The following is a 14931-nucleotide window of genomic DNA, read 5'->3' on the forward strand; positions in this document are numbered from 1 at the left end:
GGCTTGTACAATAATCTTTATATGGCTCGCTCATCAAGATCCAGCACCTCTCAGCCCATTTTCTTCCTAACCTGCTGCTCAGCATTTGCAGTGGCCATCCTGGTAGAGGGAAACCACAGCGCAAAATTGATATCCAGCTCGTGTCTGCATGTATTTGCAGATTTTGCCATGGCGAAGGGTAAACACTTTGCAGTCATAGTCATGCTTTTTAGACAACACTTAAAGCTCTGAATGTCCCAAAGCCTAGTAGGAACGCTTTTGTCATTTGCTTTTCATTGTCCTTTTTTATTCCATTGTCTTGTATTGTTCCCTTATTCCCTTCCCTTTTGCCTTGTGGGCGCTTTGAAACACAATTCTTGCTGTATAAGCGTCTTACAAATGCCCAATGAATAAATAAACTAGATCCTGCAATTTCTCAGGGGTCTTATTCCGATCCTAAACAGTTTTTCAAATGCAAGGGAATACAGTCGTCTTCAAGGCCTAAGAATGGCGACTGTATTCCCTTGTTCCCTTCACGCCTTGAAGCGATTTGAAGCACTTCACTTTTTTAAGTGCTTTACAAATTAACAATTACAAGAGTGCTATTCAAAAAATGTTCTCATTTCCCTACAATGAACAATTTGTTAGTTAATTTGAGTCACTATTACTTCACTGTGGTTCCAGAAACATTGCCGTATTTTTACTGTAAGTTGGACATTGGCCTGTATACTTCTGGAGGGATTCTAATATGTTCAATGTAAAAAATAACAATCTCATTGCGCCTACCCCTACTGTTGTCACATGGGTGAGGCCTGTTCTCAGGCCTTGAGAAATGTTGCACATGTCAGTCATTTTTATTAAAATACTGAAATGAAAACTTTAACTGATTGTAATCATTCAGTTAGTGACATGTGAAAACACACCAATTTACTGTTGTGCATTTAAAATCACTTCCACAAAGTCTTGCCTAAAGTAGTGCAAGATATCTCAGCAAGTTAAGCACTCAGTTAAGAGATGTTCCAGATGGCTTCAAAAATGGAAGTATTCCGTTGTGCAGTTTAGGTATTTTATTTTTTATATTTGACAATTTTACTGATTATGAACCATAAGAAGGCCAGACTAGTGGAGGGACCCTGCCCTCAACCTCCCTTGGGCGCTCTCGTAGCCCAGGCTTTTCCGTTACCCAGCCGGTAGTAACGCAAAACTAGTGATGGGTTACCTACTGCCTGGTTCTATTTCTTGCATCAAAAACAAGAATTCAAAAGCAGCCTAGTGCAGCGCTGCTATGCTGCCAGCTTAAAACTTCCAACTAAAGACAAGGAAATGTTCTGCATTTAAAATGACTTTTCACTGATGCCATTTCCATTTTTTCAACATGACACAGTTGGTTCCAGTAAGACACATTCATGACCATTTATCTTCAGGCTACACACCAGCAAAGGAGGGCAGTCCTCCCTGAAAGACATGATGTGTCAAGTCAAATCTGTAAAATAGCAGAGGAATTCACTCCAGGCTGCATGGCAAACGTTTTACTTTTGCAACAATATAACAGTCTAAACTCTTCAGAAATATATCTCTCTCTCTCCTTTTGCTTGATGTCTGTTTCAGAGAACCGTTGTGTTGGTGATTGACTAGGCCTACAAATAATGTTCAGAATATAGATGCGAGAAAAAGCCGCATTTGTAAAGTGACATCCAAGAATTAACCCACGTGTAAAAGGGTGCTTTTGCCAAGCAAGAAAATGCCTTTCAAAAAGTGAAATGTTAAACTAAGGCTTTGTGCTTGCATAGAAATCTGATGGGGGCGGGGGGTGTTTGCTTTAAAATATATACATGATATTTATTCCCAAAAGACTGACTTTCTGGGTAAAGAAAGAAAAATAAATAAATAAAAGTACTTGAGGCCAGCAGAACAGGTTCGGCAGGCCCTGACTTCAAAGGGCCCTGCCTCCCCATGGAACAAAATCACCTTCCCCAAGTGCACCAGCCCCCTGGAAACTATGAATGGGCCAAGGTGGATAATCTAGCACCCTCGTCAGATGGAGCGGCATTGCTCCAGCATTACAAAGGACTGCCATGGCCACAGATGTGAATTCCTGGTGACACCTTCCCTCAACTCAAGCTGAAGGACTTCAAAGGCGAATCCATGGCAACACTGGGCTAAGCTGAGCAGAGCCTGACATTTGGCTGGCGGTTGGAAGGAATGCCCATATTTGGAAAACAAAGCCAGCCCCTTTGATTTCAGAGACTGTTCAGATCATGTCATTTATTTCAGTAATCGAAAGACATATTAATTTGAAATTATGACAGTTTAAATGTCATATTTGTGCTATTAAAATAAGACGTTGTAGGTTGTCCTAGCATGTTGGGGACGCAAACGCCAGGAAAATGTCATTTCTGGGGGAAGTATACATGGTACAGCTTTTAAAATTAATGAAAACATGCCCTGAGGTAATATGTATACATATATATAATTGTAGAATTTTAGGTGAAATGTTTTCCATGGAAATGGCGAAAGATTGCCAGAACGACTAAACAGCATCGCACCGTTTTGCAGGTTGGAATGGCATGTTCTGTGTAAAATATGGAATCTGCCTATGTGATTTTCAAAAGCGCAACAACTGTAAAAATATGCATTTTTAGGTCATAACTGATTTTGCCAAAAGTAACGGGTGGATGGCCATGTACATCATAAAGCTCACACCATAAAACTGATGTCATGTCCCTGAGTTCAACCGGCTGACAGGGAGGCGGTGACATCCACAGCTGACCTATCCGATCTTAAGAGGTATGTCCAGCTTGAGTCTGCCCCCATAGTAAAATCCTCTGATGTCATGCTCCTTATATAAGGGGGAGGCACAGGGAGCTCTGGACTCTCTTCTGACTTTTCCAGCTCCAGTGCATCCAGAGATCCAGACATTCTATATTCACCCTGCAAGGTTCCAGATTCCAGAAGCCAGGCCATAGGTAGCTGCTCTTACCCAGGTTGAACCTCTGATCCAGAATTAAAACCCTACTAAAATCCTAATAATTCAGGGAGAAAGGGGGGAAAAGGCTGTCATGCCCTTTTTGGGAGTATCCTGTGACCAGACCGGCTTTTGCCCCGCTAACTGCTTGCCCAGATGATGTCCTTAGCACTATTTGGAATAAATCAATTAAATTCCCGCATTTAGACTACTATTAGTTGAAAAAGGCATGTTTCTGTTGAGTGTCTGTATCACTTCAGTCATGGATTTTAGGGCATGCATGGTCTTATGCCAAAATTATAATGAAAGTTTATATAGATAACTCTTGCTCGTTTATAAGTACTTGTCAGTACACATCTGACCAACATATCCCAATAAATCCATGTTTATCTACTTATTGTGATGAATCTGGCAACGTCATCCTTCCTTTCCCAGGGTAAGTCTTTTCCCGTTTGGACCAGGAAAGGTGGAAGCTGCCTGATCTTGACCCCGGTGGTGTCTCTCTGCAGGACGACCACGTAGGGGAGGACAGACTCCACGGAGACCGAAGAATACTGAATATGATTAATCCTTCAGCTATAATTCTTAATGACATCCATGTGCCTTTGCAATATTCCTGTATGGCTTATTGTGATGTAGATGGAGATTTCATTGGTTTTCATGGTCAAGAACGTTATTACCCTCTCCCTCCATTGTATAGTACTGAGACAAGGAAGAGGGATGGAGTATTGATGACCAGAAGCGGTAAGCCAACAGCACTTTTAGTCTTTGGAAAATGCTAACCAATGCCGGGACTTTTAAACCACACATGTGAAGAGAACGTGACTGCAGGAAGCAGCATGGAGGCTGATGAGAATGGCATTTAGAGAAACCGAGCCGAGAGAAGTTTGGCGCATTATTGCCATGGGCAGCTGGAGCCGCCAAAAGCAGAGGAAGCCTAGCGGGAACCAAGCGGCTAATGGGACGCACTCCCAGTTAGCGAGCCGAGAGCAAAGAAGACAGTGAGACGCGAGGAGGGCTAAACCCACCAGTGAAGATCGTTTAGCCCAGTGAGAGCCAATGGGACACGGGCGCTCCAGGGCGAATGCTGTGTACCGTTGACAGCACAAGATAGGTAACTTGCATTCAAACATTGTTAAGAAAGAGTTGGTGACCCTATACTTGAAAAGCATCATTTCCTGGATGCAAGAGAGTGAATGGAGAACGGAAAAGCTCTGCAGGATAGTGAACCAGGCAGTGTGCGAGTCTGGGACCCCCATCCAAGTGCGATACCCTGGCAGGAGAGTAAACTAGGGGTAAGACGAGAAGTGAGAAAACTCGGGGGTAAAAACCCTGTCCTGAAATTGTGGAATAGTGATAACCAATATAAAACGGGAAGAATCGCACCTCCTTTTAAGGATAAGAAACAAACTTGTGAATACCCTGGCAGGAGAGTACACCAGGGGTAGGAAAAGGATTGAAAAAGCTTAAGGGTCAAAACCCCTCTTTGCAATTGTGGAACAGTAAGAATCAACGGAAAACGACAGGAAAGAACCATACCCATTTACGTATAATTGAGATCTAGGGAGTGAGAGTTTGAAACATTCAGAACAATTGTCTGCTTGAGGGGGACTCAAGGGGGGAGTTGCCCCCTTGAAACTGTGAAGTAAAACATTGTGTGTAAGGAGAAACACAGAGAAAGATTTGTCCCCCTGTGAAGCATTGGAACATTGACTCTTTCTGGGAGTACCGGATAGACAGTGGAAGACCCGAAGAAACATAGGGGAAGAGAGGACCCTTTTTCTTGGGGAAACTTTATTCCTTTTCTTTTCTGCACTTTAGAACTTTGTTTTGGAACTTTGAAAGAAAGTTATAATCGTATAGTTTACAGAAATCCCTGAGTTGCACATTCTATTGAGTTTAGCGTTTAAGGGTCAGTTTAGGGTTTTGGGATACTGGACAGAGGGTGGTGTTTGGTGGAACATCCTGACGCAGACAGCCCTTAGTTTTGTTGAGGCAGGGAAACCCCTCGTAGACTTAGGGCAAGGTAGGATTTTCTCCCAACCCTTTCTTTATTTAATCCCAATAAAAGTCTATGACCGTAAACATATTGCCACTGTGTCCGACTCTTCCTCTTTTCCCTTACATTATGCTGACTGTACCTTCATTATTCTGGTGCATGAAACACAGGCATAGTCCACTGAAATTAGTCAAATAAGTGGTGGTCATGTTGCTGATACTCTGCACACTGCCTTGAGGATTTCCCTGCATTATGTGGGAACTCCCACACTTAACCTCTGGTTAAGAGTTTCAGCGCAGGGATCGTGCCCTGTGAAGGGAATTCTCACCACCCTAATCTGCACATAATGGATGTGGGAGAATATGTGTAAAGCATTTGTTTCTGTGTTTGTTTGCCCAAATACTTGAGGGCCTAAGTGGTCAGTAACCTAAGCGGTGTAAGCTCAGACTCTGAAACATAGTCTGTGAAGAAATACCTGAAAGTAACTATTACATTTGTGTGCACTGTTTTCAACACAGGTTTCTCAGTTACGCCATGAGTTGTCCATGAAAGATGAGTTACTTCAATTTTACACCAGTGCTGCAGAGGAAAGTGAGCCGGAATCCATTTGTTCTACACCGTAAGTCCTTAGGCCTCTTTCTTGTGCCGTTTGTTGCTAGGTGCCCCCACCAGTAAAGTTTTGCATGTTGAGTTGGTAACAAAACTTTGCATAAGGACAGTTGCTGTTCAAATTGGGAAGCAAAATCTAACCAAACTAATTTTAGAGTTGAGTATTTCATAAAAACAAAATGTTTATGTATACATAGTCTACTACAAGGGAGTGCTTAAAAATACAATGATTTCATTATTAGACTTCCAAGTTTTCAAAGCTTGCAACACAACCAAGCAGGTGACATGTGATTACATTTAATAAGTGAGTAATTCAGGTTATATCAGACACAGGACTCGAGTATCCACGTGACTAGCACTTTGCAGAATGGACAAGAACAGGTCTTCTCACATATGCTTTTAAAGGTAGCACATGATGATGCACCTATAATGCACATGGTATTGCCCATGTTCAATCCAATACTCCTAACTATTGTTAAGCCTTGCATATTTTACAGGGAATGATGAGAAGTTGATAAGGAGCGAAGTATAGCTTCTGGGTATAAAAAAAGCTATTAATATTTAAACTGTCAGCAAACCTAACGTGAACATGAGATTCAATAAATGTTAGATTGGCCACCAGGGGTGGCAGAGATGCAGTAGTCTCTCTACATCTCTCTGATTCTGCCGGGTGCTGAAGGGTTATTAACCCCCCCCCCCAGGCGGTATCCCTACATATTATCCCCACCAAAAATATCGCTGTACATATGGTTGTTTGTCTCGCCATAGGCAATATTTTTGGGGGAATAATTTGTGGGAACGGGGATTGCGGGGGTGTCCATCTCACATTTATAAATAATGCAGGTGTGTCCCCCGCAGGGTCCATGGCTCAATATTGCAGCAAAAATATGGCGAACCACCCAGGCCCCTCGACAGCCGCCAAGTGGTGGACACTGCAACCCCATCCCTGTAACGCTCACCTGATTCCCGCAGAGGCGCCGGTCTTGACTGGGTGAATGCCGTATCTTCAAAGGTGATGTGTAACACACGGTTGGCTCTTTGGGCTGGACCTCTGTGCACTGTATGTCTGACTCGAAGAGTAAGATGTCTGCAGATAGAAAATATGGGATTAATGAACTGGGGTTATTGGGTGCCTCTCTCCTCCTCCCTTTCTCTTCTCCTGTAGAACCCCAAAGGTTAACGCCCTCACCTTAGGTAAGTGAACGCCGAGCTCTCCATCTGCCTCGGGGAAGGGTGCCGTAACCAGTTTCTTCACTGGATAAGGGTGCAGGCCTCTTGACCTCAGAGGACTGCTGTCCGTCGTTAACTGCATGAACGGTAAGTTCTGGGCACTTCAAATGTCTTAAAAGTCTTTTGTAATGATATCTCTTGTTTTGCAGGGTTCCGGCGATGGCGGATGGCGGGCTGATGAGAGTTGAGGATCGAACCCGCGTGAGGAATAGAAGCGCCTGGAAGCACGTAAGTAAGCGCTTGTAGCCTGCTTCACGATGCGCACTAACTGTCCCTTTTTATCTTGCAGGTACAAGTTCGGAGCTTTAGAGAAGCTGAAGGGTGCTGGAATACCCACTGGATTCGGCGTGGGAAGGAGTAATGGCACGTGAGTAATAAAGTTGCCCAATGTCTTTAAACGCACCTTCTTTTGTCTTTCAGATGCGGGATGCAGCGCCGAAGGCCTCCGGAGCGTGCGAAGAGCTGGTAAGCTTTTGTCTTTCAGATGCCGGAATGCAGTGGGAAGACCTCCGGAGCATGCGAAGAGTAGGTGAGCCTTTGTCTTTCAGATGCCGGAATGCAGCGCGAGGCGTTGGTGACAGCCGATGGACCAGGTAAGAGATGCGCTGCCACTGAAGACCGTAGTGCTAACCTGTTCTTTCTTTGTCTTTACAGGTGCTGCTGAAGACTGGATTCCAGGATGGTAAGCCTTTGTTCCCTTAGGCCCAGGATCAGAAGCAGAAGACACGATGAGCGTTCTGCTGCAGAGAATGCAGAATAACGCAAAGCAAGATTCATCCATCGGGTGTGGTTTAAATAGCCTCCTGTAGTGCTTAGGTGTCTCCTTCCACAGCCTCGCCTAGGTGAGAAAAGAGTTCCTGCTTTCCAGAAGAGTTCCAGTGTTCTGAACCTAGGGAGTGGCTCCTGCCCCACCCAACAGGAAAAGTAGTCCCAAACAGAAGACGATCAGGGGCTCAATTGGCAGGTAAGTAAGCAGCATGGTCTGCTGCAGGTAAGTCCACCCAAGCATTACGAGCCCGGCGCTTCCAGCGCTGGGACTGGGCATCTTTATGAGCCTGGTGCCACTGGCGCCAGGACAGGGTCCAAAAGGTCCCAATTGGGACTGGCTGGCACTCGGAACCGGGGTTATGGGTCTGCTTCCAAGGGAGTCGGGCAAGTCCTGATCCCTTGGAAGCAGAGATCATGACAATCCCATTGAGTTGTTTCTGGGTCACAATTAGGAGAAATTTGAGCCGCTGACCCCAAGCTGCGGGGAGCTGTGGTCGAGTGTTTGTGTACCGGGGAAGACTGGGTTTTTGATCGGCTTGGCTTCACCAGGAGCAAAGGCTGGGTTGGGGATTGGCCTGCCAGCAGGACGTGGGCAGCCTGGGCCTGCAGAGCCTGGAGAGAAGGAGCACTGGCACCCTTTCCTTGGATATTGTGATAGGAGTCTTGGGGGATGGCACCCCACCTATTGAATGGCGGTGAGGAGCGGAAAGCGGCTTGGACACCCGGAATCCATGGGGCCCCGGGCATCACCAGCAGAGGTGGATTGGCAGGTGAAGACCACTGCAGTGGATAACCGGTGTGCCTTTTGGGCTTCAGAAACAGTGAGAGAGGTACGCTGCAGGAGAGAGAGTGGCTTGGAGGAGCGGCGCATATGAAGAGGAATTGAGCAATGCAGAGCAAGGAAGGCCACAAGCTCAGTGAGTACTCTAGTGGTTGCTTGTACACACTTGTGCCTGGGAAGTTTAAATGGCAAGTGAAGCAGGGAATCAATGCCTGCTGCTTGTGGGAGAGATATGCGTCTCTCGGTGAGGTTGAAGAAACTGAAAGGCAATTACAGGGATGATGGCGCCAGGAGGCTCACCAGCGAAGAAGGAAGAGGCTGCTGCGTGAGAAGGAAAAGCTGCGGGAATGCCAGGAGCCGGTAAGAGATTCCCGGTAAGAGAGCAGTGCTTTACCTAAAAGAGCCCAGAACTAAGCAGACATGTTAAGTGGAAGCCTCAAGAGCCGAAGAAACCACAAGGAAGTGGTCACAGGAAGGATACAGACAGAAATGCTTCTCCAGTCGGCCACAGGAGAATCCAGGAACACCAACAAGAGCTGGTGAATCCACCCAGAGGCAGTGGGGTCCCCAGGGCTTATTGGCAGCCATGCCGAATGCAAGGAAATTAACAGCAAGCAGGCGAGAGAGAATTAATTAACTTAATATTAAAAGGTGAATTAAGTTGCGAATAAAACCCTTACAAGCAAATAAATATAAGTTGTGATTACATAGAAGAAACCAGGACCGGATAATATATCCAGAGGACATATTTACAAACAAAGTATGTGTGCAACTTTGGGGAAGGGCAGAGAGCCAGTGTGAATACAAGAAGCCCTGGCAGGAGAGTATACCAGGCAATCACAAGTGTGAGAACAAGAAGTAGTGATAGAAGAAATTACCATGCAAATAAACCTGTGTGTAATAAAGAAGTCCTGAGAAGCAACATCAGGACTGAGAAAAGAACTATGTTGGTTAGAACAAAGACATCCTGAGAAGAAACATTAAGAGTGAGAAAAGGAGTGTGTTTTTATAAACAAGGAGACCCTTAGAGGAAACATCAGGACTAGGCAAAGGGATTGTGTGAACCAGGAGTTCAAAAGAGACATAATTGCCATGTCAGACAGGTTTGTACGCCAATACTGTTGTGGGCCAAGAAAGACACAAGGAACTGTTGTATGTGAAACATCAGCGAACAAAGAGGAATCCAGGGGAAGGGAACCACCCTCTGGAGCAAGGACCTTTATCCTTGAAGAACGATTGTGTTTGAGCCATTTATTCTTCTTTTGTAAACACTTTCCTAAACCTCCCAAGGTGAAAGACATTTCCTGTTTCACCTTAGAGTTTAGTTTCAGTGTGAAGTTCAGAATAGAAATTTTGACATGGGACAGTTTTTTTTTTTTTTGGTCATTCTGAAACTGACAGTTCCTTAGTTTTGGTTATAGGTAGTGTGAAGGCATCAGGAAGCAAGACACAGACAACAGATTTAAAGTTCAAAACAAACTGTTTTAAAGTAAATGTCAGGATGGTAGAAGGCCTAACCTGCTCTATGCTAAGGTGACATTTCCCTACCTGATTGAAACTAAGGTAAGTCTGAGTTCGAGTTCAACCTAAGAATCTGGCTGTGTCAAAAATCTATCCTTGCCCTCACACCTAAAGCTAAACAATGTGTAGGGATGTCTGCAACCACAGAAACCGTGTTAGAAAGTAACGTTCTGAGCTTCTTCCATCTCTCAGCTTTCTTTCAACTCCCTTCCCCAAGTGCAAACCAGTTCCAAAAAAAGTCTCAAGGTGGCCTTTCTTAAATTTAAGGTAATACAGTTCTAAACAATCTTTGAGGGATCCCATACCCAAGTTTCAGGCAACACAATTAAAACACAAAAGGGTGTTGAGGGTCCGTGCTCAAGCCAATACATGTAGCTCCACAAATCTCAGGGTTCCCTTCCCCAAGTCTTTCAAGTCATTATCACAAAAAGGTGGGCCTCTTAGCCACTATCTTTATTACCTTATCCCATAAACTTTAATTCCATTCTTCATGTAATAGGATTAACTTCAGTGTATATGTGTGCTTTTGAAGCTTTCTGGTAATTTGTTATTCACTGTGCCTTGTAAAGTTCTGTTAATTCAATCTGTTTTGTTTGAAGTTCCATCCAATTCAGAATTCAACATGTAATGGTTTTGCTTACATTTTAATGTTCCATTCACTTTAAAATTAAGCATAATTACTGTATGCTAAATTCCCTTCACTTCAGGATTCAACAAGCGTTAGTTTTGCTTAATGGTTAAATTGGTATTCAATTTGGTATTCAATAGGTATTGCTTTAGCTTAAAGTTCAGTTTCATTTAACCCACTGTAATTTGTTTGTTTCACTTTAATTGACATGCCCATCACACAGACCTTTGAAAAAACGTTCTTCTTTAGACACGTGACCACTCCGATAAAAAGCTTTCTTACGCTCCAACATTCAACAATGGAATTGATTTTAAACCGGAGACCTTCGAAAACGCTCTCTTCTGAGACACGCGACCACTCCAATACAAAGTATTCTATAACAATGGCAATGTTCAATCATTCTCTGTAATATCTCTCCCAGCAGCACAGAACACACAAACTCCTGTTTTTACTGTCTGGGGTCCAACTTCTGCCCCTTTGGTTCTCCTGTGTCGGCTCATTGACACAGGGAATGAAAACTTCTGATGAAAGGGACAGCCTCTCATGCGTCCCAGCTCCCATGCCATGCTTTCTAAGGCCACTTCTCCTTGCAGTCCCCGTAGCATGCACCGATTCACAAAATACCACTTTGGACATATGACCCATCCCATGCTATAGGCCCAATTTGAGTTGTGGGCCACTACTACCAGCACTGCCTGACCAATATGGCATTATGCTTAAATATATTCAGCCTAAAATGATTTCAGTTTCCATGTAAAAACAAACTTCGTTTCTCCCTTACTTGTATGTAGGCAATGCCTTGTTCTATTTGTTCCAGTTGAATAAAGCAATAATCCAATGTATATGGTGATATGTCCATACAAGTATTAAAACGTTCCCTGCACTCTGGATGTATGCAAATAAGTCATATTTTCCATAGAAAATCATTGAGATTCTAGAAGTTAAAGAGTTAATAGATACATTTCCTACAAGTGTAATGATGAACCAGATGTAGGTGGCTGGGACTTGATTCACAGGAGTGTCAACGAAACTCCCATAACATCCCGCCTCCAGGTAGGTTCTTTTGTGTATGGTATGGAGTTCTTAAATGGCAAAACCATCCCAAGCTGGAAAGGAAACACAAGTAGGACGTTTTGATGCTGAAAACGCATACCTATCACATATGTTCCAAATACCATACCTAAAGTCAGTGGGGCTGTAGCCATTCTCTGGGGTTCTCTGAAATTGTCTAATGTAGCATCTATGTATTACTAGCATACACTATGCTAGGCATCAGCCACCTTTGGCTTACAAGATGTTTTGCACTACAACTCCATCAGCCCTAGCCAGTATAGTAAATGGTGGGGTATCATGGCAGTCTACTCCAAAACAACTACAGATTCAGAGATTGCAGATGCCTGCCCTAAGCCATTGGAGGCTGCTACAGAAAAGGAGGGTGAAGGCGGCATGACGGCTCTAGACAAACATTGCATTCCTGTGCACTGACACAGAAACACGATGGACATATTGCACCCTTAATTACCCCCCACCCTTCAGTGCCAGCAGAGCCATTGGAGGGAGTCAGGCTCGAGGTGTTGGGACAGAAACTGACAAAGACAAACTGATAACATCTTGAGAAAGAGAAGAAGACTTCTTGGCCATGGTCCTTGCCCAAATTATGCCTTTCCCAAATAGGCCTCTCCTGGCTAACTGAAATGGAAGCTGAAAAATCCCAGCCTGATCTGGAAACATATAAAGGAGAGTAGGCACACTCTGGCTCACATCTCCATCAAAGATCTCTTTGGATGTCATCCTTTTCGTTTCCCAGGCCAGTCCCAGTTAGTCTTCCCATAGGGGCTAGAATATGGCTGACTTTTACAGACTAATCTCCCACAGAGATTGAAAGGTCCCTCCAACTATTGTTTCGCTTTTTCCTACTTTGGAGCACAATCTAAAAATCTAGCTTGCCTCAAGAGGTCTGAGCATAATTAATTCTTACAGAAAAAGGGCCAGGTTCACCTAAAAAGAGTAAGACGGATGGGTTTCTTGGCAGAGCAGGCTAGTGCAGTCAACTCCTACTTTGGTTTTAATGATATGAAAGAGAGAAAGCTTAATAATGGTATATGAAAGAAATATGTGCATCGTTTTATTTCACAGTTCATTTCTGCTCCAGAAGGCAGTTTATTTTACATTGCCCTGAGTAACTAATGTCAGCCAGATGATGTAGTGCACATAGAATGAAAGATCTGTACTTTGACTCTGTCGTATAGTTCTGTTGACTGCTTTCTTTGTATAAAGCTTCTTGAGGGTCATAGTTTGCCTACTTGGACATGTGGGTGCACTGTGTGGACTTACATTGATATGGAATAGAAGGCAGGGCTTCTAGGCATGTTTGAAGATACTCTGGTGCGCTTAGCCCGTAACCTGTCTCCCGTTGAAAGCATGTAGCACCATCTCAGATTTCAAACCGAGTTACAAAGATGCATTGGAATTCACAAATAAACACTGGTATACGATTAAAAGGAATTGAAAATACTAGACAATATAGCTTTTCTTTTCTTGACGGCAGAATACCCATTACTCCACATTTCTGCACGAAGTTCATTGTTTGATCTAGCTCATAGTCTTGTAACAATTTTCCCAGGGAAGTCCAGGATTGCTCGGCTCAACTATAAACCACTGTAGACTCACATAATTAATGTTACACGTAGGATAACAAATACAGCTCCAGACTGGTTTGCCACAAAAGAACACAAAACAGCAAAATTGCAATATTCTTCTGGTGCTCAGCTTGTTTTTACCCATGGTAAACATTTGTGAAACGTGGTAAGGTGGTCCAATCTGACTTGTACAGGGACAACACCTGCATGAAAGGGACAACCAGTGACAGCATGTGCCTGGCCTTATCGAGATGAGGTAGAGCGATATCAGAGTGGCTGTATATTCAAGCATGTGCCATTAAGTCAAGTTATTTTGCTGCAAAATCTTTTCAGCTGCTGACCTAGTCAATGGTCCTTTGTTGGTCTTTAGAAGTTGCACCTCTACCTCCTTAGAGGATTTTCCATGGAGAGAAATTCAGATCAAAGAATGTTTAGAATTGTTGATGTTTTTGTTTTGTGGAGAACCAAGCAGGATGTGCCCCTTTGGAGGCTCATTTGGTTGTGACCTTTTTAGTCAAAATAGCGTTCTCTAATACTTCGGTTTTGGTTCAATACATCTTTTGGTCAGCATTTTGTGCTGATCATCTTTTGCATTTAAGATCTTGTTCTATTCTTTTCTTGAGATATCTGAGCAGCAGGTTAAGGCGAGTACACCAGTAGACCTTGGTGGGCCTGTTGCACAAATTTAGTAGAGGGGCAACATGGTTGCTGAAAATTGCTTCGGATCCTTTGATCCTGCTCTATCCCAAAATGTATGAATTGTGCATTGACTTAACTGTTGCATTGCCCCACTTGAAACAAGAATGATTAACTCCTATTGGCATAATGGATTTCAATTTGGCATTATTGTCCCTCCTTTGTGATTTTGATCCATACTTTTCATGCAGCAACCTGAATAGAGGATTGTCACATCCTGGGGTACCTGGCGACTTTAGAACCGATGGAAATGGCGCCCTCCATTACCGTTTCCATCACTTTCTGCAAAACGCAGATTATAGGTCTAGTCTTTCGTGCGACGCTGCCGACGCCGGTTGTTATCTTTTCGTCACTTCTGGCGTCGGGCGCGTTGCAACGTCCTGTTTTCCAGTGCGTCTGCTGTTGCCGGCGCTTTCTCTGTTTACTCGTAGTTTTGGCTGGTTTTTCTTCCTTGTTCATTCCCTCCTTGCCCCTGTTCCGCTGTGCTTGCCTGCTTTTCCTTTGCCTTCTCTCCCCTTGCTGAACCCTTTCCCTTTACCCTTCCTCCCTTTTCCACCCGCCTTCTGTTGTTTTCTTGCTGATCTCTGTTTCTCATTCTAGTCTATCCGTTGTTTTTCCCTTTTTCCTTCTTTCCCATCTTCTGGATTGACCTCCTGTGTACCGACTCGGCCTGTATTTAGGATTGCCTCGCCCTGAGTTGCCTTTGCCTTTCTGATTGCCATCCAATTTTCAGACTTTGCCTGTCCCTGGACTGCTTCCTCTGGTGTCCTGTACTTTGGCAAGCTATTCCTTGCTGCGTCTTCTTCTGCAATCTACCTTTCAGAGTGGCCTCTTTTCTGCTCCGCTTCCCCGGTACGCTGACATATCAAGACCATCGCTACAGTCCACAGATCTTCTTCCAGAGCAACCTAGTTCTATTTCCTCATAAGAATTTGACAGCTTTGGGGTTTTTTGAGCCTCTGGCTTTTTCCCCATCCTCAGGCGGCTGCAGAGGATTGCCACAGTTTACCTACAAGGTGACACTGTGGCGTCCTTCCATGGTCGCCCTTATCTACACAAAAAAAAGGAGAGAACCAGACCCAAAGGAAACCAGAATCCGGCACTTTGTTGGAAACA

The 14931-nt window shown here is 44.1% G+C and overlaps 1 protein-coding gene across 11 annotated transcripts in view; it reads left to right on the forward strand.

The window, feature by feature from the left end:
* Positions 1-14931, forward strand: part of TRAK1 (trafficking kinesin protein 1) — a 748555-nt gene that overhangs the window by 321848 nt on the left and 411776 nt on the right. For all 11 annotated transcript variants that reach the window (XM_069648282.1, XM_069648279.1, XM_069648284.1 and 8 more), the window contains exon 4: positions 5462-5562. In XM_069648282.1, the coding sequence (XP_069504383.1) occupies positions 5462-5562 (101 nt within the window). The remainder of the gene's footprint in view (positions 1-5461; positions 5563-14931) is intronic.

This window comes from Ambystoma mexicanum, chromosome 2q (assembly GCF_040938575.1).
Source record: "Ambystoma mexicanum isolate Mex_15411 chromosome 2q, UKY_AmexF1_1, whole genome shotgun sequence".
Lineage (NCBI taxonomy): Eukaryota > Metazoa > Chordata > Amphibia > Caudata > Ambystomatidae > Ambystoma > Ambystoma mexicanum.